The sequence below is a fragment of the Trichomycterus rosablanca genome, chromosome 20, assembly GCF_030014385.1.
Source record: "Trichomycterus rosablanca isolate fTriRos1 chromosome 20, fTriRos1.hap1, whole genome shotgun sequence".
NCBI lineage: Eukaryota > Metazoa > Chordata > Actinopteri > Siluriformes > Trichomycteridae > Trichomycterus > Trichomycterus rosablanca.
The window spans coordinates 14,708,698-14,733,516 of NC_086007.1; the positions used below are offsets into that span (position 1 = coordinate 14,708,698).

General features: G+C 41.2%; 1 protein-coding gene across 1 annotated transcript in view; it reads left to right on the top strand.

Annotated features, from left to right (window-relative positions):
• rpa1 (replication protein A1) overlaps positions 1-24,819 on the top strand; it is an 81,083-nt gene that overhangs the window by 35,795 nt on the left and 20,469 nt on the right. The window contains exon 13 of the mRNA XM_063016404.1: positions 8,883-9,012. Coding sequence (XP_062872474.1) covers positions 8,883-9,012 — 130 coding nt within the window. The remainder of the gene's footprint in view (positions 1-8,882; positions 9,013-24,819) is intronic.

A 24,819-nucleotide genomic window follows, 5' to 3' on the forward strand; every position in this document is an offset into this window, starting at 1 on the left:
TCTGCCATTGATGTGGTTATAATGATACTGCTAGGTTTGATTACTCGCACATCTCGAGAGAATTAACAAATATTAAATGCATTCGGATGTTTTCTGATGTAAAACAGACTGATCCTTTCATTTCTCCATACGATAATTACATTGCTACATAACGTCCTGCTCTTACACTTCAAAGTTTGTTGAGAGCTTTTAGGCTCTCGATACTCTCAGTTTCTCAGTATTCGAGGCTGCTCTGATGTACCAGACGGGATGCTGTCAGATGTTTCAGCAGTCTCTTTGAATGACTACGGATAAGCCCGAAATGAGCACTAAATATTGTGAAGTGGCTCTACCATACAATCTTTGCTTTCTTTTTATGTATTCAATTATTAATAGCTGGTTAATATTAAATTCAGTTTAAATATTCTCTATATTTAATGTTTTATACTTGCTCCAGCTTTTAGTGTGCATGAACAAGACCTCATCTAACAGTAAATTGATTTCTGGGTGTGTGCTGCCCAAACGTAAGTCACTATTCATTGTGATGGTCCCTATGTTAGGGTTTCAAATGTAATACATGTCACAGTTTGTTACAGTCTTGGCATCAATTAATATTTAAATTTAATGCCGTGGTGAATTGCATGACGCTGCTGTATTGCAAGTTGCCCATTAGATGGCATTGCAGGTTTGGTGGACTTGCATCCTGTTCTCTTGGTAATCAGTTTGCTTCCTGTTCTCTCATTGTTTTGATTAGTCTGGCCATGTTTTGTTGTTATTTTTTGGGATATTAATGGATTAATCAGATGTTTCTCTAAGCCTTTGATGTTCATCATGTGGCACAAAGCTGAATACCTCCTGAACCTACCTGAATGGCTTTACCAGAAGAAGATCAAGTTTTAAAAAGGCCCAGTCAGAGCCCAGACCTGAATCCAATTGAAAATCTGTGGAGTGAACTAAAGAGGGTGGTGCACAGGAGGTGCCCTTGTAATCTGTCAGATTTGGAGAGCTTTTGCATAAAAGAGTGGGCAAAGATTGCCATGCCACTCAAAAGACTGAACAATGTATAAAAAAAAAATCAGAAGGTGTATTAGGTTAGTATTAGATTGCCAAGCCAAGGATGTGCCATGCTGATAGACCCATACCCAAAAAGTCCAAATACTGTAATAAAATCAAAAGGTGCTTCAACAGTACCATGTTAAGGGTGTGTATATTTATGCAACCACATTATCCCACCTTCCTTTGCTTAGTCTGGCCATGTCTTATTGTTATTTTTTGACATATTAATGGATTAATCAGATGCTTCTTTAAGCATTTGATGTTCATGATGTGGCACAAAGCTGAATACCTCCTGAACGGCGGCTTTACCAGAAGATCAAGTTTTAAAAAGGCCCAGCCAGAGCCCAGACCTGAATCCAATTGAAAATCCATGGGGTGACCTGAAGAGGGTGGTGAACAGGTGGTGCCCTCGCAGTCTGACAGATTGGGCAAAGCTTGCCAAGCCAAGAAGTGCTATGCTGGTAGACCCTTACCCAAGAAGTCCAAATACTGTAATAAAATCAGAAGGTGCTTTATCAGTATTAGGTTAAGGGTGTGTATATTTATGCAACCACATTCCTCCCCTTTGCTTAGTCTGGCCATGTCTTATTACTATGTTTGGGCATATTAATTGATTAATCAGATGTTTCTTTAAGCCTTTGGTGTTCATCATGTGGCACAAAACTGAATACCTCCTGAACCCACCTTTCTTCAACAAAAGAAAGGCTTCACTAGAAGATGGCCCAGCCAGAGCCCAGACCTAAATCCAATTGAAAATCCATGGGGTGACCTGAAGAGGGTGGTGCACAGGAGGTGCCCTTGTAATCTATCAGATTTGGAGAGCTTTTGCATGGAAGAGTGGGCAAAGATTGCCAAGCCAAGATGTCCCATGCTGATGGACCCCTACTCAAAAAGACAGAACATTGTCATAAAATCAAAAGGTGCTTCAATAGTATTAGGTTAAGGGTGTGTATATTTATGCAACCACATTCCTCCCCTTTGCTTAGTCTGGCCATGTCTTATTACTATGTTTGGGCATATTAATTGATTAATCAGATGTTTCTTTAAGCCTTTGATGTATTTCATGTGGCACAAAACTGAATACCTCCTGAACCTATCTGCTCATCAACAAAAGAAAGGCATCACTAGAAGATGGCCCAGCCAGAGCCCAGACCTGAATCCAATTAATAGGCTGGTGCACAGGAGGTGCCCTTGTAATCTGTCAGATTTGGAGAGCTTTTGCATATGAGTGGGCAAAGATTGCCAAGCCAAGATGTGCCATGCAGATAGACCCCTACACAAAACGCCAGAACATTGTCATTAGGTTAAGGGTGTGTATATTTCTGCAACCACATGCCCCCCTTTGCTTAGTCTGGCCATGTCTTATTATTATTTTTGTGCATTATAATGGATCAAACTGATGTTTCTTTAATTCTTTAATGTTTATCATGTGGCACAAAACTGAATACCTCCTGATCTTCAGGCTGGGCCTGAAGATGGCCCAGCCAGAGCCCAGACCTGAATCCAATTGGAAATCTGTGGGGTGACCTGAAGAGGGTGGTGCACAGGAGGTGCCCTTGCAGACTGACAGAATTAGAGAGCTTTTGCATAAAAGAGTGGGCAAAGATTGCCAAGCCAAGATGTGCCAAGCTTCTAGACCCCTACCCAAAAAGACTAAATGAAACCAGAAGCTGCGTCAACCCTTAGGTTAAGGGTGTGTATATTTATGCAACCACATTACCCCTCTTTGTTTAGTCTGGGCATATTTTACCATTATTTTTGGGCATATTAATGGCATATTTTTGGCATATTAATCAGATGTTCCTTTAAGCCTTTGATGTTTATATGTGGCACAAAACTAAATACCGTCCAATCATACCTGCTCATCAACAAAAGAAAGGCTTCACTAGAAGGTGGCCCAGCCAGAGCCCAGACCTGAATCAAACTGGAAATCTGTGGGGTGACCTGAAGAGGGTGGTGCACAGGAGGTGCCCTCTCAGTCTGACAGAATTAGAGAACTTTTGCATATAAGAGTGGGCAAAGATTGCCAAGCCAAGATGTGCCATTCAAATAGACCCCTACCCAAAAAAACTGAACATTGTCATAAAAATCAGAAGGTGCTTCAACAGTATTAGGTTATGGGTGTGTATATTTATGCAACCACATGGACCCCCCCTTTGCCTAGTCTGGTCATGTCTTATTATTATTTTTATGCATATTAATGGATTAATCAGATGTTTATCATAACTGTTTATCAAAACTGAATACCTCCTGAACCTACCTGAATGGCTTTAGCAGAAGGGGAACAAGTTTTGAAATGGCCCCGCCAGAGCCCAGACCTGAATCCAATTGGAAATCTGTGCGGTGACCTGAAGCACCTCGCAGTCTGACAGAATTAGAGAGCTTTTGCATAAAAGAGTGGGCAAAGCTGACGTGCCAAGCTGATAGACCCCTACCCAAAAAGACTAAACATTGTCATAAAACCAGAAGCTGTGTCAACAGTATTAGGTCAATGGTGTGTATATTTATGCAACCGCATTACTCCACCTAAAAAAAACCTTGCACTAAAACCTTGCATTGTAACAGCGATGTGTAGATTTTTTAATATCCATTGTTAGTCGTTGTTCATTTAATTCTGTTGGTTAAAGTAATTCAGACTCTGTAAGAAAGAACAAGCTGTAGTGAACATGCAGAGTGAACAGTGCTGAAATGTGACTCACCCTGACCCACTTTTAATGTGCACGTGCCAGTTCTGTTCCTGTCTTAGTGATCGCAACTGCCATCTACATTGTATAAATCTTCATCTTGATGTTATATCTTGTGTTGTCCATTGATGTCACAAACTGGGGAAACTAGTACTCACCTAAATCACTTATCACTACCACTTTCACGCTCCTGACTTTGAGTATGCAGGCTATTCATATGCAAATTACGCTAATTTTTGCATCATTAACACCTACAGTCTCTGTATTTGAAAGCTTTGAATGGCTATTTTTTAACAAGGTATATAAGTTTGCTTATTTTGTTACCCTAAAAGCACATTGTGAAACAATAGTATCATTTACAATATTAAAAGGCCGTATTTGTATCAGTCATTCATTGTCTGTTTTACCACTGCTTTATCCTGGTCAGGGTTGTGGTGGGTGCAATTCACTGGGCGAAAAGTAGGAAACACCCTGGACAGGTTGCTACTCCATCACGGGGCATTTTTGTATCTCCAGTTAACCTGACGACTTGTCTTTGGACTGTGGTCGGAAACCGAAGCACTCAGAGGAAACCCACACGGACATGGGGAGAACATGCAAACTCCACACAGAAAGGACCCAGACCGCCTCACCTGGAAATCAAACCCAGAACCTTCTTGCTGTGAGGCGACAGAATCTGTCACATTAATACTGACCAGAGAGTGTAATATTTTGATAGTTCTTTGTTTCCATTGAGAAACTAAAGAATAGGGTCAATCGTGGTACTGCGACCCAGACCTACGACACGGCAACATAGAATCATAATCATTTCTTAACTTAGCTTCTGCGTTTACATTTATGGCATTTAGCAGACGCTTTTATCCAAAACGACTTACAGTACTGTGACGGTGTATTGTCTAAGCAATTGAGGGTTAAGAGCCTTGCTCAAGGGCCCAACAGTGGCAACCTGGCAAAGGTCTGGCTTGAACCAGTGCCCTTTCGATTACTAGTCCAGTACCTTAACCACTAGGCTCCAACTGATTCTGTTCTTTAAAATTAGGCCAAATGTGTGTGTGTGTGTGTGTTCCGTTAAGAATATAATCCATTATTTTGTGAATGTGTGTATACAGCCAAAATATTCACCAGGCTAGACAAAGTTTTAACCTCCTCTGTCCCGAAATTTTTGGCACTCTGAGGGAAAACATTCAAATGTCCAAACATAGACTGTTTCTTTAAAAAAAAAAAAAAAAAAAAAAAAAAGGGTAAAAACACGCGCTGCAACCAGGGCTGGATCTCGAAAGTGCGTCGTTTCAAATCCAGCTCCGCCTTCACCGGTCGAGGCTGGGCGGCTATATGAACAACGATTGGCCTGTTGTTCAGGTGGGGGGGGAGGGATTTGAGACCGGAGGGGATTCTCTCTCAGGACTGGGGCGGTTGCGCCCTCTGCTGGCTGGTCGGTGGCGCCTGCATGGAGACGGGAGGGGGTGCGGCGGAGTGTGTGATCCTCCGTGCACGGTGCTCTGCCGCGCTGCACTCGTCAAGTGTGGATGATGAGACGGTCGATTGGCTGTGCACGTGCCGGAGGAGGCGTGGAACGGCCTCGTCAGCCCCAATCAGGAGCAGGGACCGGCATTAGTGAGAAAATGATTGATGGGATGAAATTGGACGCGCTAAATTTTTCCACAAGAAAAAAAAAAAATGGGTATTTTGGTTGTAAATGATGTTTACTCTGTTAAATCTGATTATCCAAACTGTGCGTTTGCTCTGGCTGAGAACAACTGAACAAAATGTGAGTTTGATTTAACTGACCAATTGTACAGTGGGAGTTGGGGTTTATTTACAATGTTGCTCGAGTAACTTGGACCCCATGCAGCTCCCTTAAACAGCGGTCAGAAAACATAAACAGTATTAATTATTAAAAGTCCCTCAAGCATGATCCTTAAACTCAAACTGAATTGGATTTTATGATTATCATTATTGATTTTTTTGCCCAACCCTATTGTAAGCTTATTCCAATGTCAAGCTCACTTAACTGGACAGTGTCACCCATCCATGTTTCTGCTTCATGGAAGACCTGTTTGTAGAGGGAGCCACAATCAAGCAGGTTTTACATCATTATGGGATTGTATAAAGTGAGTCAATAAGAGATTTCAACTATTTTGTAGATTTTCATTTTATAAAGAGTAAAAAAAACATTTTGTCCAAGCAATCGTATGTGTTTTTATTGCTGGATCGTGAATCGCTCATTAGACACAGCGACAGGCACTAGCACAGGTGGTGAAGGATTACAGAAAGTGCACCGTGGGTTCCCCATGCATGTAGGCCCTTCTGTGAAAATCCTCTACTGTCTGGTAAAAACATGTCAAAGGAGGTGTGAGCTCTCCTGTCCTCCTTAATCACACGAGCAATGGGAAGTTGGATCAGTTTAGATTTGTAAAATTAAAATAAACCTTTATATGAGGATAAAATGATTCACCTAGCTTGGCAAGGCTTCTTAGTGCAATTGCTTCAAGGGCAGAACTGTCATTGCTTGTAGCAGTTGTGATCCATATATGGTACATGCATGTTACCACAAAGTATTTGGACACCTGACTATGAGCTTGTACAACATCCCATTCTAAAACAGATTGACTTTTATGTGATCTTTTTAGCTATAACAATGGCCATTCTTCCGAGAAGGCCTCTCACTAGACTTTAAAGTATGTTTGAGGGAATCTGTGCCCATGCATTTGAATGGCTGGGTGCTGATGTTATTCAAGAAAGCCTCAATTGATGTTCCAGTTTATTTCAAAGTTGTTCAGTGGAGCTGAGGTCAGGGCTCTGTGAAGGCCACTGGAGTTTCTTTAACCCAAGCATATCTTAGAGATAGATAAGAGACAGAAAGATTAGATAGATGGGTGGATGGATTAGACAGACGGATGGATGGATGGATTAGATAGGTAGATGGATGGATGGATGGATTAGATGGATGGATGGATTAGATGGATGGATTAGATGGATTAGATAGTTAGATATATGAATGGATAGATGGAGTAGTTAGATAGATGGATGGATTATATAGATATATGGATTGACTAGATGGCTGGATGGAAGGATAGATGGATTAGATGGATGGGATAGATAAATGGATGGCTGGATGGATGGATTAGATAGATGGATGGATTAGAAGGATGGATTAGATAGATGGATGGATGGATTATATAGATATATGGATTGATTAGATAAATGGATGGATTAGATAGATGGATGGATGGATTAGACAGACAGACAGATAGATCTATGGATTGGATGGATGGATTAGATAGATGGATGGATTAGATGAATGGAATAGATGGATGGATTGGATGGATGGGATAGATGGATGGATGGGATGGATGGATTGGATGGATGGGATAGATGGATGGATGGGATAGATAGATGTATGGATGGGATAGATAGATGTATGGATTGGATGGATGGATTGGATGGATGGGATAGATAGATGGATGGATTGGATGGATGGATTGGATGGATGGGATAGATAGATGGATGGATTGGATTAGATAGATAGATGGATGTATTAGATAGATAGATGGATGGATTAGATAAATAGATGGATAGATGGATAGATGGATGGATGGATGGATGGATTGGATGGATTAGATGGATTAGATAGATAGATGAATGGGATAGAGAAATGGATTAGATAGATAGATGGATGGATGGATGAATGGGATAGAGAAATGGATTAGATAGGTAGGTAGGTAGGTAGGTAGGTTTGTAGGTAGGTGGTAGGAAGGATAGAATAGGTAGATAGATATATAGAGGGATGGAATAGATAGATAGATGGATGGATGGATGTATTAGATATGGTCCGGATACTTTCTGTGTGGAATTTGTTCTCCCCGTGTCTGCGTGGGTTTCCTCCCACAGTCCAAAGACATACAAGTCAGGTGAATTGGAGATACAAAATTGTCCATGACTGTGTTTGACGTTTAACTTGTAATGAGTAACTACCGTTTCTGTCATGAATGTAATCAAAGTGTGTAAAACATGACGTTAAAATACTAATAAATAAATATAATTGACTTATTACACTTGTAAGCATCTTTTAAGCATCTTTTAATTAAATGCCCCAGATACAAACATCCTTAAAAGAACATTTAAACAAAGTTCTCAACTTTCTTACAAACACTGGACTGAAACCATGTATCTAAAATCTCAGGTTAAAGATAGCGCCAAAAAAATGTAACCAAATATATTAGGGCCCAAAGAATAATGTATCTTTCCATGAATATAACCCCAAACAAACACACGGTTAGCAGTTCTTAGGGCTTAAACAAAAGTGTCTAAAAAAATTAGACACGGTGTCTCGATACTTTTGTCTATTTCGTGTAACCGTTTATGTGACGGCTCAGTTGTCTTGTAAGCATGTTTGACTTTAATATCCTGGGTTTTCCATGTTTATTACAGGCGTGTGGGTGTGACAGGAAACAGAACGCTTTTAATCAGAAGTAGGCTGATTACATTTCAAGTTATTAGATACACTATATTTAGCTCATTACTTCAACACGAGCGAATGTGTTAAAGCAGGAAAAAGGCTAGCTAGCAATAAGGCATTCTGTGCCATGCTGGAGAATGAAATTCATTTTTCAGGGGAAAGTCAAATTGGCAGAAACCCAGATGCCAGGACCACCCACCCCCTCATTAATGCATTAATGGGTGCATTTAAAATGAAGCACCTGTGCCTCCCAGGATAAGATCCGAGCCTCGTATATATCGGTCATCCCAACCCTCCAGCCCATACATTAGAACTTTTTTTTTAATTGATCCCTCACACGCCCTCCCTACCTGACTGGGGTTTGTTTTCCTCTCCACCCTCCCATGCGCTTTCCTCACAGTCAGTCCGGAGAACCCCGGGCGGTCTGTGAAAATAGGTTTCTAATTTCACCATCCCTGACCCTGACCCCTTCCCGCTCAACTGTCCCGTGCTGTTGATTCATTTTACGATTCGCGTTTGTGCTGCCATCGCTGCAGTTGATTTCATTTCGTTCTCTCCAGCTAGATCTGCTCGCTCAGGTTTTTATTGCGGGTTTGATGTCCCCCAAGCCACGTCATTAAGATAGCAGGCTACCAGCGGCACCAAACATTAATAAAGCTTAAGAATTTACAAACTCAGACGTGTGTTTGTTTATATATCGACAGGTATGATAAGGAGGGTCATGCTCTAGATGGACAGTCCATGACTGAAATGAGGGGAGGTGGAGGAGGTGGCCCCACCAACTGGAAGACCCTAGCAGATGTCAAGAATGAGCACTTGGGTCATGGAGATAAGGTAAGAATAATGTTATCCTGCAAATACATCGATACCTTGTAACTCCACGTCCCTTAAGTTGAAATCTTGTGGAGAATTTGTACCCTTAAACTTGTTGTGTTCAGCTTTTTTTCTTTAATTTAATTTCAAATTAACAATGAACAGCCGCTTTGTTCAGCGCTCGGCTTGAGCGGTGCTGAAAAACTTCAGCAAAGTGCGAATGTAAGACGAATCTGCATTTGTGTGAAATAACCATCAAATCCACTCCTAAAGCGTCCACATGTATCTGTTTAGCTGGATTTTCCTCACTGTTTCACTTTTAAACTTGTGTTATAGCTCAGGGTTCTGAGAAATTGTGAGAATCGGCTTTTCCGAGAGTCTAACACTAGGGATGTCCCAATCCGATCTCAAAGATCGGAATCGGGCCCGATCAAGGCATTTTTTAACTGATCGGTATCGGCTTTACTAAGCCTGATCCTAAGTCCGATCCTTCGTTTTACGTCAGCGGTCAAGCAGGTGTCGTCAACGGAGAGTCCAACAGTGAAGTGTAATGTCTGCAATGCGAGCGTTTCACGAGGCGGTAGGAGCAGAGCTGCGTTCATTACTGTAGAATTTTACTATCTATACGGTGTGTGAGTCAAGGATCACTCCGGTTTACAAAACAATAACTTTTAATCCGAGTATGAAAACTTCAGGACCATAACATACAGCACGAGTTACAAGATTGAACGACATCTCAGTATCAAGCACTCCGATTGGCTTAGTTACAACACGCCTACAAGTACGGTGGCTCATAAACATTTTAACCAAACGATCTACCGATTTGATACGGCACCTAAAAAATAAACACTGAGCCGAATACAGCGAGTTTATTATTATATGATGAGAAGAGGAACCGGCTGTCCGCTAACACGGCAGAGATGCTGATTTTCCTCTAAAAGAACCTTCTTCATTGTGAGTGTTCTAGTTTTACTACTACAATGCTGCACTAAGTTTGTTTACTTTTATTTTGTAAAAATAAAAGAACATTAAGCTATAGCTTGGATGCAGGCATTTTTTTTCCTACAGCACTGCAGAGCTATTCAGTTGTTAAACATATACATTGGATTAATTTGAATAACTGTAATGTACTTGAAGTGTGCACTGTGTGAGCAGTATTATCTAGTTCTTATCTAGACAATATCTAGAAAATACAAGTATCGGTTTGAGACTCTGTATCGGATCGGGATCAAAATTAATGATCGGGATCGGGAACAAAAAAACGTGATCGGGACATCCCTATCTAAAACTCATCGTAAAAAAAAAAAAAAAAAAGCACAAGTGACTGTATTAAAGGAACTATGTATTAAATCTCTTAATTTTTATTGCTCATAAGTTCTCTCCACTAATGACATTTATTGCTCATTGTTTTAGTACAATAAATCGTGTTAAGTTTTGTGCACCGGCACACACATTTGAAATAACGGCACAGTCGGCGCAAAAGCAGTTTTGTCACTTCTCATGTGAATGCGCCTTTACTGAGCGGAATACGGTATTCCAAGATCAAGCATCTCCACTATTAAGAAGCATAAGGAAACAATAAAGACGGGTTTTCTTGTATTTTTATATTGATTTTTAACTGTTTTCAATTGTGTTTCAGTATTTGTATATTATATTTGTGTTTTTAATGTATAAAACAAAAACAAACCCCATTATTTTACATTACACTGACCATGGAACGCATAAACAGGTTTCCCATACATCCTTATGAGAAAAAATACCTTAACTCAACGCCTTTAAAACTCGATGACACTCCCAGAACCAACTGACATGGAGTTTTGGAGGTACCACTGTATAGCCATTAATGATTTTGTCAGGTTTGGCCAACCATTAGGGCGCATTTACATGAGAAGCGGCGAAACTGCTTTTGCACTGGCTGTGCTGCTGTTTCCTATTAAGTGAGGCGGTGCTACTTGTTCATTTAATTGAACTTTGACGCTGACATTTTAAAGGCATTGCCAGTGAGATCAACTGTTTGATATGACTCTATAAAAGCAACTTAGGCTGTACGAACAACGCTTAACGTGAAAAAAGCTTAACGACCAAGGAATTTTATTAGTGGAATAATTAAGAGAGGTTTAGTGTTTCTATGTCGTTCTTTTAATACATTAAACCAGCAGTTCCAAACGTTTTTTGCGGTTTCATGTAAGATATAATTTCACGGACAAGCACGGGTGGGAGGATTTAAAATAGAATAACTATAGAATTAAATATCTATGTGAATCCTATGCTTTTTTCGCTGCCCGGTGGTTGGGGACCACTGCATTAAACCACATTAAGCTTTTTTTTCCACAATAAGCATTTTAGACTCTCGAAAAAGCTAATTCTCACAAATTCTCAGCCCCTCGAGCTATAACACAAGTTTAAAAGTGAAACAGTCAAGAAGAGTGGATTTTGTGGCACCCGGGTGGCGCAGCGGGATATTCCGCTGACACACCAGCACCGAGTTTCTGAACTCCCCAGTTCGAGGCTCGGTGTTACCACCGGTCAGCTGGGCGCCATCTGACGGGCATAATTGGCAGTGCCTGCAGCAGATACAAAGTGGCCACCGTATCTGCAGGGTGGTGACCGGACTATGTGTGGGTGGGTCTTCATACGTTGTGTAAGGACCCTGATTGGCAGAAGAGAAGAGGAGGGCTGTACACCTGTAAAGAAGGCGTGGGCAGCGGCGTGCTCTCCTTGCCAAATTGGATGCGCTAAATCGGGAGAAAATATGGGAAGAAAAAAAAAAGTGGATTTTGTTACTCCATACAAATGCATATTTGTCTCATATTCGCACTTTGGTGACGTTTTACCGCACCTCTCAAACCAAGCGCTGAACAAAGCAGCAATTTGCGCCAAGACTCACAGGGAGTGAAGTCCTAAATGCTTCTCATGTGAATGTGACTATAATGATTTGTAGTATAAATCATTTACAACCAAAGCCTTGGTCTCAGTAAACAGAGAGAATGTTTATTAATACAAACGTCCATGTGCACTGTTCAACCCCCAGCCTCAGTACTTGGTGGAACATCCTTTTGCCTTAAACCTCTAATAATCTTTCATAAGCTATTTCAGTAAGTGCTAACAAGCTTCTGACACCTCTCCTGTGTAATCCTCACTCATTCTTCACATGCAAAAGCTTCCAGCTCAGTGAGGTTTGAGGCTTTCCTGCTGTGGCTGCTCTCTTAAAATCCCACCAAAGATTTTCTATGGGATTAAATGGGATCTGGAGTCTGAGAGCCACTTCAGGAGGATACTGGACTTATTCCTTCACAAGCTTTGGTTGACTGGTTGGCATTGTACTTGGGATCATTCTTGCTGGAAAGTCCAGTTTCATGACAGAAGGCATAACAATCCTTATCAAATGGTATTATGACAGTCACATGGACAAGATGGCCAGTTCTTGCAGCAGAAAAAAACATCCCCACATCACTGACCACATTTAGTTGTTGTTGTTGTTGTTATTGCTTGTTTTGACGTACACTGATCAGCCATAACATTAAAACCACCTCCTTGTTTCTACACTCACTGTACATTTTATCAGCTCTACTTACCATATAGAAGCACTTTGTAGTTCTACAATTACTGACTAGTCCATTTCTCTATATACTTTTTTTAGCCTGCTTTTACCCTGTAGTATTTAGGTGGTGGATGATTCTCAGCACTGCAGGGACACTGACATGGTGGTGGTGTATTAGTGTGTGTTGTGCTGGTATGAGTGGATCAGACACAGCAGCACTGCTGGAGTTTTTAAATACCGTATCCACTCGCTGTCCACTCTATTAGACCCTCCTACCTAGTTGGTCCACCTTGTAGATGTAAAGTCAGAGACGCTCGCTCATCTATTGCTGCTGTTTGAGTTGGTCATCTTCTAGACCTTCATCAGCGGTCACAGGACGCTGCCCACGGGGTGCTTTTGGCTGGATATTTTTGGTTGGTGGACTATTCTCAATCCAGCAGTGACAGTGAGATGTTTAAAAACTCCCAGCAGGGCTGCTGTGTCTGATCCACTCATACCAGCACAACACACACTAACACACCACCACCATGTCAGTGTCACTGCAGTGCTGGGAATGATCCACCACCCAAATAATACCTGCTCTGTAGTGGACCTGGGAAAGTCCTGACTATTGAAGAACAGCATGAAAGGGGGCTAACAAAGCATGCAGAGAAATAGATGGACTACAGTCAGTAATTGTAGAACTACAAAGTGCTTCTATATGGTAAGGTGAGCTGATAAAATGGACAGTGAGTGTAGAAACAAGGAGGTGGTTTTAACGTTATGGCTGATCAGTGTATGTTCTGTGTGAGTCCAATTACTAATGTGAGTCTGGGCTTAAAACAAACAAAAAAGCTCCAACTAATTTAATATTTATCATTTATGGATTTAAATGTTTACCAGTTACATTTCCTCAAACAGCTAAAGCCACAGTGTAAACTCGACATGTACAACATGTACTATACCCGTTTGTGTACAGGCAGGTCCTCCAAGGTGCTGTAACCAATTTTCCTGAAATGTCACAGATGTTAGAGAGGCATGTCTTCCCCCGCCCAATTGTCCTCCCAATCCAGCTGTATCCAATTACCCGATTGCATTACGCTTCCCAATTACCCAATTGCATTACATTTGCATTGTCCTCCTAATGTAGTCATATCCAATTACCCGATTGCATTACTCTCCCCCTCTACTGATGTTGACCTCCATTTCTGATTGAGTAGAGTCGTGACAGACACACGTTCAGTAACCGACTGCATATTGTCACCAGGTGGGTTCATATGTGGATCAGCTTTGCGCATGGAGATTCTCCATCTTCCCTCGTCTCTGTGCAAGCTCCATCGATCAGCCAGCAGAGGTCGTAATTGCACCTTTCCTGCAAACGAGCCAATCCTTGTTTGCACAGACAAGTTCGAGATGTCAGTGCTGGTTCAATCAGCCAGCAGAGGTTATAATTGCATCAGTTATGAGGAATCCCGTCCGGCACCTTTTCTTCAAACGAGCCAATCATTGTTCGTGTAGGCACTCAGCTTGCCCGTAGCAAAGCTGAGATTCGAACCGACGAGTTTGAGATGGTGTGCTAGCGTGTTTTACCACTGTGCCTTTGAGCACCCATGGGGCGTTCTTAAAGGAATTGTTATCCTATATGTCGGGCAACCTTTTTGGACATGCGCCCCCCTCCGTGTGCCAACCGCGAATCTGCGCCCAACCCCCGATACAGCCCGATCCCATCTGAGTCAATTCTATGAGCACATTATATAAATTCGTGGTTCACTTTGGTAAATCGTGAGCGGTTCTTGCTTTTGATGTAGATGAGAACAGAAAACGTTACTTCACAGAGCCAAACAGAGGCAAAAGTACATCAGTTACTAAGTTCGTCAGTTCAGGATCATCTGCTCTGACTGACTGAAAACCTTTAGCTCCACAGGCAGAACGAGTCTGACTCGGTTACCGAGCTTTTTAGCCTGAGCTTTTTAAGGTAAGTGAGTCACACAGAATGTTCCTGTAACTGGTGTTTATTTATAACCGCAGCATTCATTAATAACAGTAAACACAGAGAGATAACTGAGAAAAGAAACTTACGATTCGATTCAAATGAATTGACTCCTGACTCACTTATAGCGACACTGTGAACAGAGCATCTCCTACACCTCTCTTAAAGACACACACACACGTTCTATAACAGCAGTCATTGTTTTGTCACCGGTTTATCTTCACTGTTAGCCCTATTTTTAAGGTTCTTTTTCGGACTGAACTGGATAACCTTAAACGTGCGTGTGTGCGTGGTCAGTGAGACGAATCGAATATGTCTCCTGTGGGTGAAAAATGAATTGCTTTAGTTTTAGAAGTAAAAAAAAATCTCGTAATGCCACGCCCCCTGGACAGGTACTCAGGTTGCCCCACAGGTTGAAAACCCCTGCTATATGTAAGGCCCTACCTTACATTGGTGTAGTGTTCGTGTCTCACGTTAACTGGTTAATTGGTCCTAGTATTTGTGACCGTTGCTGGACGTTCTAGGTTTACATTCAACTATTAAGGTAGGCTGTGCTGTGTATTGTAGCTTCCATTTTAAATCCCTAATCAGTACTCTAATTCTGACAAACTGAAATGAAATACTGAGAGTCTCATTTCAGATCTCTTGTAAAAGCCAACCTTATCATCGTCGTCTATCAGTCAGGCGTCAGTGTAGTACAATATAAAAAACAAAATGAGATGCTACTGAGCCACAGCTTCATTTATTTCTGATTAATCGCAGACAGCAGTGTCCCTCCCACCTGGCTTTACTTGGGTATACACTTGTGCATTATTCACATTTATCATGGTGATTGAGGAGACAGATTAGTGGGACTTTATTGAGCTTGATAATGAAGAGATTATACTTCAGATAAATGATGATAAATTTGCTCTCGTTGGCCGGGGTAGCTGTACAAGATCAGATCGCTGTACAAGACGTTATTGCGTCCTGACACTTGGTTGTGACTTTTGTTGAAAGAAGCAGATCACCTTGTTAATTCCAGATTTTATCATGTAAGTAACTTGTTACTATGTTGACATTGGGTCAGGACAGGTGTACAATACAATAAGATTCTTTTTTCACATATCCCAGCTAGTTTCGATTATAGCATTGTATGGCACCCCTGGAGCAAGAGAGTGTTAGGAGCCTTGCTCAAGGACCCAACAGTGGCTGAATGGCAGAGCTGGGATTCGAACTCTCAATCTTTCGATTAATGGTCCAAGGGTCTACCCACTAGGCTACCACTGAACCAACAGGATGATTCTGACACCTGACGACCGTATGGAAAATATTCCTCCAGAGTATCCCGTCCTCTGTTTGGGTCTTTAGGCTCTTTGGCTCATTCACGGTTTCTCTAATTGTGTCTATCTGTCTTGTTGCTCGCCATCCTCTTTAGCTCTTCAAAGCATTATTGTCTCTTCCAGTTACATTTACGACATTAAGCAACTTACAATTGTGACTGATACGGTGCAAGCAATTGAGGATAAAGATTCTTGTTGCGGCGCCCCAACAGAGGTCACTTGGTAGTGACCTCTAGTCCACTACATTAACCACTAACTACCACTCCCCCAGAGTAAACATGTTTTCTTTAAGAATCAGAATGCCTGCCGCTCAGGTGGCGCAGCGGTAAAGTACGCTAGCTCACCAGAGTTGGGTTTCTAGATGCATCGTATCGAAACTCAGCTCTACCTTTCCGACTGGGTTGGGCGGCAGTATGAACAACGTTTGGCTTGGGGGTAGAGTCGGACCATAGGTCCTCATAACTGGTACAACTGCGGCCCCTGCTGGTTGCCTGACTGCGCCTGCACAGGGCTGAGGAATAACATTGAGGGGGGTGTGACCCTCCGTGCGCAGTGTCTCTCGGTGTATGAACTCGGCTCGTGCAGGTGAAAAATGCAGGCTGTACTGACCGTGCCGGAGAGGGTCAGTTGAGTGGTGTCCTCAGTCAAAAGGCAAAAGGGTCGAATCAGTATAGAGGACGCAATCAGGGTAATTGGACACGATTAGAATGGGGATAAAAGTTGGGGGAAAAAAGTGGGAAAAAATAATAATATAATTATAAAATAGGATTATATAAAATATAATTAAAATTAAAAAAAAATTATTTGCTGAATTTTTATCTTTTAAAGTTCACCTGATTACATCTTGATCCAGTTTGCTGCTGATATTTTCAAAGCGCCTTTTGAAAGATGAATTGTGTGATATGACGTGATAAAAGTGACCCGGACAGAACTGAAAATGCTTAACGTGAAAAATAAAGCGTGAAGCTTTTTCAACTCCCCGAGCTGCATCAACACCACACGTGTAAATCCAGTTAAACACAGATACATGTTGTATTTTAGAGTAGATTTGATGTTTATTTCACACAGATGTTATGTTCCTGTTGTGGAACTCTAGTGATGTTTCACTGCTCAAGCCGAGCGCTGAGTAAACTTCTAAGAAACCTGAACAGAACCGGTTCAAGAACCATGTTTTTTTTGGTGGAAAAGGGGTAAATGGCAGCTTGGCAGTAACAGGCCTTGAACCAGACCTTCTGATCACTAGTCCAGTACCTTTACTGCTGAGTGACCACTGCTCTCTAAACCCAATTAACTTGTTTTTATGTGTCCAAAATAAGAGTTTCAGTGTGATTATCTTGGCTTTAAGAAAGAGGTTTAGCTTTGATTTGGTTGGGAATCCATGTATTTGTCTTTTTTCACTTTCAGGTTGTTATGCTTGTGGTTTTATCTAATAGATGCAGTCAAACTAGCCTCATAAACACAGGATTTACCAGCTGTAGTTAATACTAATCACCAACCATAAACTAGGACCCCATGCCAAGTTCAGTCCACCTTCCTAATATTGTGTTGGTCCCGCGTTTGCTGCCAAAACAGCCCAGCAACTGTGATGCACTGTGTATTCTGACACCTTTGTATCAGAGCCAGCATTAACTTCTTCAGCAATCTGAGCTACAGTAGCTCGTCTGTTAGATCGGACCACACGGGCCAGCCTTCGCTCCCCACGTGCATCAATGAGCCTTGGCTGCCCATGACACGCCCTGTCGCCGGTTTACCACTGTTCCTTTTGATAGATACTGACCACTGCACACCGGGAACACCCCACAGGAGCTGCAGTTTTGGAGATGCTCTGACCCAGTCGTCTAGCCATCACAATTTGGCCCTTGTCAAACTCGCTCAAATCCTCACACTTGCTCATTTTTCCTGCTTCTAACACATCAACTTTGAGGATAAAATGTTCACTTGCTGCGTAATATATCCCCCCCACTAACAGGTGCCGTGATGGAGGTAATCAGTGTTATTCACTTCACCGCTCGGTGGTCTTAATGTTATGCCTAGTCAGTGTATCATTCAAGCTTCTAAGTTGCTGCATGGATATTTAAGCCCTTGCATGTTCCCATCACTTTTTTAAAGAACAGTGTGTGGGTGTGCCAATTATTGTCACAGAAAGGGAACAGTTTTATAAATCTTTGAAATGACAGCACTCCCATGACCTACATGTCCCTTACTATTGCATTTTAACATTGGTCTTTATCTATGAGCTGTTTCCAGTTGTTTAGCTGTACTCTGTGGACATCATGGTACCATTTATTAGGGGGGATTCGTGGTTTGACGTGTTCATAAAGCGCCACATAGTTACAGAGCGTAATAGATTATTTATTTGATTATTAATGTGAAGTTTAAAGTTGCTGCGTGTATATTTAATCTGTCAACTTTTTTGTAAAGAACTGTGTGGCCGTGCCAATTATTCTGTCACATGTAGAGAACAGTTTTATAATCTTTGAGATTGCAGAACTGCCAGGAACTACCTGTACTATTTAGGTTTAATACATGAAATGCAATAGTATTGGAACACTACTTAAAAGTCAAGGCAGGTAGGTGTCGTCTCATGTGCTGTCAGTCATGCAATATGCGATACCCTTTGCTCTGCATGTCTTGTGTGTTAGATGTAACACACACCTCATAAAGAATAATAAACCAAGAGCGAGATGCAGTGTATTGTTAGACCTCTGTTATTAAGTCACCAAGTGATTTTTAGACATGGTTGCATAATTAAAATGTGAGCGGTGTCCTTTGGTACCACAAAATACTGTCTTTTTCTTGATTTGTGGTTATAGGTGTTCAGAAAGACATTTAGTACTTTGCTTTTCATTGGCTTTTTTGTTAGACTGATAAAAGTAAATACAGTGGAAACATAGGGCTGGGAGGTATATCGCAAATATCAATAAATTCGATATTACTTTTTACACAATATTGAAAACGACCATATTTTTTCTATCGAGTATGCCTACGATACACAGGTTACCATTTGAGAACGTTTAAAACAGAGCATTAAAGCACTGTTCAGCACGCTCTCTTTCGGGCATGAGCGATAAAAACAAGTCAGAAACGACTCTTTTCAAATGAATGATTCATTGGAATTGAATCAGGGAGCTGTGCTCTTATCTATGGTAAAGATTCATTCGTTTTGCTTACTCTGTTTCATTATGGTGTCATGTGTAAACAACTCCATGGATCAGTCATGGTTTAGGCCTTGAACAACAGCTGTATAAACCAATCGGAGCTTCCGAATTCAGATTTTGGGGCAGAATTTCAGTTGATCCTCTAATCCAAATCAAGACCAGTGCTCTCCCCTTTTCGTCTGTTAAATCGAGGTTCCACTGTACACACATTTGTATTGTATATATTTGTTTTTTTGTTTTAAAGGATAGTAAGGGCGGCATGGAGGCTTGGTGGGTAGCACTGTCGCCTCACAGCAAGAAGGTCCTGGGTTTGATCCCCAGGTGGAGGGGTCCTTTCTGTGTGGAGTTTGCATGTTCTCCCCGTGTCTATGTGGGTTTCCTCCGGGAGCTCTAGGTTCCTCTCACAGTCCAAAAACATGAAGCCAGGTTAATTGAAGATACAAAATTGTCCATGACTGTTTAACTGAATCTTCTGTAACAAGTAACTACCGTTTCTGTCATGAATGTAACTAAAGTGTGTAAAACAAACATGACATTAAAATCCTAATAAATAAACAAATAAAGAAAGAAATAGGATAGGATCTCTAAATTAGAAGCCAGAAGTAGGACAGAAGTAACTAACCTACCCCAATTCCTGGCACGTTTTTAACTGTCCTGCAAGACAAATAACCTAAATGTATTATACACTATATTTTCTTGTTTACTGTGTAAAATATGCAAGTAGAACAGCTGCCCACTAAGTGTACACTAGAGAGGAGCAGCAAAAAGATTTAACACCGAGCCTCTGTAGATGATCAGTGATACACACAGTAATGTGTAGCACTGATGTGATAGCTATAAGGATTAGTGACTGGCATGGACAGATTTAAATATTCATTCATTCAACCCTGCTGCTTGTGCTGTATACACCGATCAAGCATAACATAATGACCATCTTCCTAACTGACTGGTCTGTGGCTATGCAGCCCCATACGCAACAAACTGTGATGCACTGTGTATTCTGACACCTTTCTATCAGAACCAGCATTAACTTCTTCAGCAATTTGAGCTACAGTAGCTCGTCTGTTGGATCGGGACACACGGGCCAGCCTTCACTCCCCACGTGCATCATTGAGCTCTGGATGCCCATGACCCTGTCGCTGGTTTACCACTCTTCCTTCCTTGGACCACTTTTGATAGATACTGACCACTGCACACCGGGAACACACCACAAGAGCTGCAGTTTTGGAGATGCTCTGGCCCAGTCGTCTAGCCATCACAATTTGGCCCTTGTCAAACTCGCTTAAATCCTTACGCTCTCCCATTTTTCCTGCTTCTAACACATCAACTTTGAGGATAAAATGTTCACTTACTGCCTAATATATCCCACCTACTAACAGGTGCCGTGATGAAGAGAGAATCAGTGTTATTCACCTCACCTGTCAGTGGTCATAATGTTATGCCTGGTCGGTGTATGAACCATGTGTTAAATCTATTAAACATACAGGCAAAGATACCAGAAACAAAGGATTAATCAGTTAAAAAGGTCATTTAAGTTCATTTTTGACAACTAACGCTTGATTTGAACTCTGAGTGGAGGTACAGATCTCTACACACAAGAGCTCAGACTGCCAATTTGATGATCACTTTCGGTTTCTTTCGGAGGAAAAAAAGACCTTCTTACGCACCTATGATTAAATCATGATTGACTGTACTATTAAAATCCCAAATGGAAGCTGTTTTGTGTCAGTATAGAGTCTGACTGCATGTCACAGATGTAGATCAGAGGTAGAACTTCACTCGTCATCCTATAATAAGCTTTAAAATACAGACTGCATCTACTTGTTTTAATTAACGGCGGCTCGGTGGGTAGCACTGTTGACTCACAGCAAGAAGTTCCTGGGTTCGATTCTCAGGTGGAGTGGTCCAGGTCCTTTCTGTGTGGAATTTGCATGTTTTCCCTGTGTCTGTGTGGGTTTCCTCTGGGAGCTCCGGTTTCCTCCCACAGTCCAAAGACATGCAAGAGGTGAATTGGAGATACAAAATTGTCCATGACTGTGTTTCACATTAAAGACTTGAACTGATGAACTTTGTGTAACTAGTAATTACCGTTCCTGTCATGAATGTAACCAAAGTGTGTAAAACATGACGTTAAAGTCCTAATAAATAAATAAAAAATAAAGACATTACATTTACAATTATCAAGAGCGACCTGAAAAAGTGCTTCTATAGTAAAATTACCTTACTCTTATTTTAAGTAGACAACAGTTCAGGAATACAAGTCTGCTGAAACCCTGTTAGAAGGTTTTTTTTTATGCAACAAATAAATAAGAGCATTAGTAAGTACACGTCAGCTTAAGTGCTTAGTAAAGAGGAGGTTTTTTAATCGTCTTTTGAAGACCGTGAGAGACTCAGATGTTTGGACAGACAAGGGAGGCTCATTCCACTACTTGGGTGCAAGTACAGAGAAGAGCCTTGATGCTTGTCTTCCTTGAGTTCTGGGTGGAGGATCAAGTTGAGCGAGACTAGTGGCTCGGAGGTTGCGTGGTACAGAGAGGGGTTTTTATTAGACCTCGAAGGTAGCTTGGGGCTGGTCTAGTTTTGGATTTGTAGGCGAGCATCAGTGTTTTAAACTGAATGCAGGCAGCTATAGGAAGCCAGGTGAGCAGGTGCATTTTGAATGAGTAGTAAGGGTTGAATAGTGGACATAGGAGCACCTACAAGAGGCGAGTTGTTAATCTGGGCAGACTTGAGGCAAGACTTGTTAATCTGAAACTCAGTCATGTTTTACACCAATCAGCCATAACATTAAAACCACCTCCTTGTTTTAACACTCACTGTCCATTTTATCAGCTCCACTTACCCTATAGAAGCACTTTGTAGTTCTATCAATAGATGAGCGATCGTCTTTGACTTTCCATCTACAAGGTGGACCAACTAGGTAGGAGTGTCTAATAGAGTGGACAGTGAGTGGACATGGCATTTAAAAACTCCAGCAGTACTGCTGTGTCTGATCCACTCATACCAGCACAACACACTAACACACCACCACCATGTCAGTGCAGTGCTGAGAATGATCCACCACCTAAATAATACCTGCTCTGTGGTGGTCCTGTGGGAGTCCTGACCATTGAAGAACAGGGTGAAAGCAGGCTAAAAATTTATGTAGAGAAACAGATTGACTACAGTCAGTAATTGTAGAACAACAAAGTGCTTCTATATGGTAAGTGGAGCTGATAAAATGGATCGTGAGTGTAGAAACAAGGAGGTGGTTTTAATGTTAAGGCTGATCGGTGTATATTTAAACAGGGAGCTAAAAGCAAATGAAACAAACGAAATGCGCAGTCGCCCACATGGCGTAGCTGGATTTTCTACTAGCACACCAGCACTGGGATTCTAAACTCATCTCTACTACCGGTCGGCTGAGCACTCCCAACCAAGCACAATTGGCAGTACCTGTAGCAGACAAAATTGGCCACTAGTCTGCTGTGTGGGAAAAGACAGGTCTAAAAAGGGCATGACTCTCCATGCGCAAGACTGGCCTCATGTGCAAATCCACTATAGTATAGGGGAATAAGAAGGAGTGTGTACTGTGCATTCATCTGCGAGGCGAATGTACTCTCCACGGATGCGATTGGGGTCCAGGGCAGTGGAAGACTAATTGGCTACACTAAATTGGGAGAGAAAGTTAGAAAATGCGTAAATACATATTAAATTTTTTTAAACGGACTGCTACCTACACACACAGTTTTTATGAATGTCTTTACAGAGGATAAAAATAAAATGTTGCTCAAAGTTTTTTTTAAAAACTACAGCAAATTTCATAGGGCCAAAAAAAGGATGCTAAAAGAGAATCATCAGATACAGACCAGAGAAAAACTATTTTAAAGGGAATAATTTGTACTGTAATATCTACAAAAGCAACATAAAGCTTTCCAATATCACAGGAAAAAAATAAAAGGGACTAAAAAGTGCTCCTGCGCTGAAGCTAGTGCTGTATGATTAAAGTCAGAACCCAACTGCCTGCAGTTTATATATTTTAAAGCTCTGAGGATCCTAGGACCGAGAAGCTTATTTTTAAATGCTGACAAAGCTGTAGATGGAACACGGGTCTTTACCGTCTTTCATTTTCTTTCTGATTATAACAAGACTACTAAAAAAAAGCCTACACACAAACGTTAAACTATGTACAACATAGTCTTATTAATTGGATAACACTGGTTAATTAGTGACATTTTATACATCTTAGCTTCAGCTCTCACCCTTGCCTTAAATTGATCTGTGACCTCTGATGGGAATTGACTAGGGCTGGCACTGATCCGATACTCGGTATCGGTCCGATATTGGCCCAAATCACTGGATCGGATATCGGAAGGAAATAAAAACGTGTAATCCGATCTGATACTACTGTTGCTTAATGTAAATAACACTTAATGTAAATAAGGCCATTGTTTGTGTGTAAAGCAAATAACACACGAAGATACGTTCCAACAGAGCGCCGTTTATTGCCACTGTATTTTGTAAACAAGAAACACATTTTAAAATTGATTTCTGCAACAAAATCATTTGGGAGGTGTGACTACTAATTTGCATATTTGAATTATGTACCCATATGTATTGTTGTTTCCTACTTCCTGTATTCCCTACTGACCTCTTGACTCACCAGTTTGAGTTTGTACCCTAAACCAGTGGTCCCCAACCACCGGGCATCCGTGGGCTATTTGTTACTGGGCAGCACAGAAAGAAGGAATAATTAGAGATTTTCACTGCTTTTATTTCGGGTGTTATTGTCTTGTCACCCCAGGTGGGAGCAGCGTCTCGTTGCAGCGAAAACAGCTCATTTTACATCGTTTGTGAGCAATATTATTAAATAATATTAAATCCTCCCTTCCCTGCCGGTCCGTGAAATTATGTATTATATTAAACCGGTCCATGGTGCAAAAAAGGTTGGGGAACGTTGCCCTAAACAGTATCACTACTTATAGATTTTAGACTGACCAAGCAAAATTAGCCAGCACTGTACTGTCTTTGTCTATTTCCCTTAAAAATGCTTACAGTGGATATTCGACTAGCACACCAGCGCCGAGATTCTGAACTCCTCGATTTAAAACTTTGGATAAAATTGTCTGCTAAATGCTGAAAATGTAAAGTAATACTGATTGACGGGCGCATGGGTAAATAAAGGGTTCTACTAAGAGCTGCGTGGGGGTCGGAGGATTCGTGAGCAGCAATATACCCACCTCGACTGCAATCAGGGATCCCCCAGCAGCGGAAGACAAATCGACTACGCTTAAATGGGAGAAAATGCATCAATAAAATAGGAAAATGATTATATATTCATTTGTTAGATTAATTATTGCTTTTAGAGAGGCCGAATTATTAAAATCCAACTTCCACTAGATGAAATTCCAGTCATTTCCAGTGATTTCTGTATTAGGTGCTGGTTATTCTTCTCCTGTGTAATGGTATTGTCACTCAGCAGCTCCTGGGGGCTTTTGATCGATTTGAAGCAACATCGAATCTGAGTTCCTCCTCTTCTAGAAGTTAATTGGGGTTAAAAATCCAAACTATAGTGACAGAACAGTCAGTGAAATGCTGTTAGGGTAAAATCGGTTATTTTTGCAGTAAGCTGTCTTGTTTTATTCTTTTCTTATTTCCTTAAAATAAAAAAGCTCAAAGGTAAGACTTTGCCCCAGGCTTGTTTTTTGATTTTAGCCTAAACAGGAATGAAAGTCCTTTGCATGTTGAATTTACACAGTTCCAGTTCCGAAGGGCAAAATGTTCCTTGCCTTTCATTAGAGAGTCAAATTTGCACTATAAATACGGCTATATAAATATAAAAACATGCTGATTATGAAA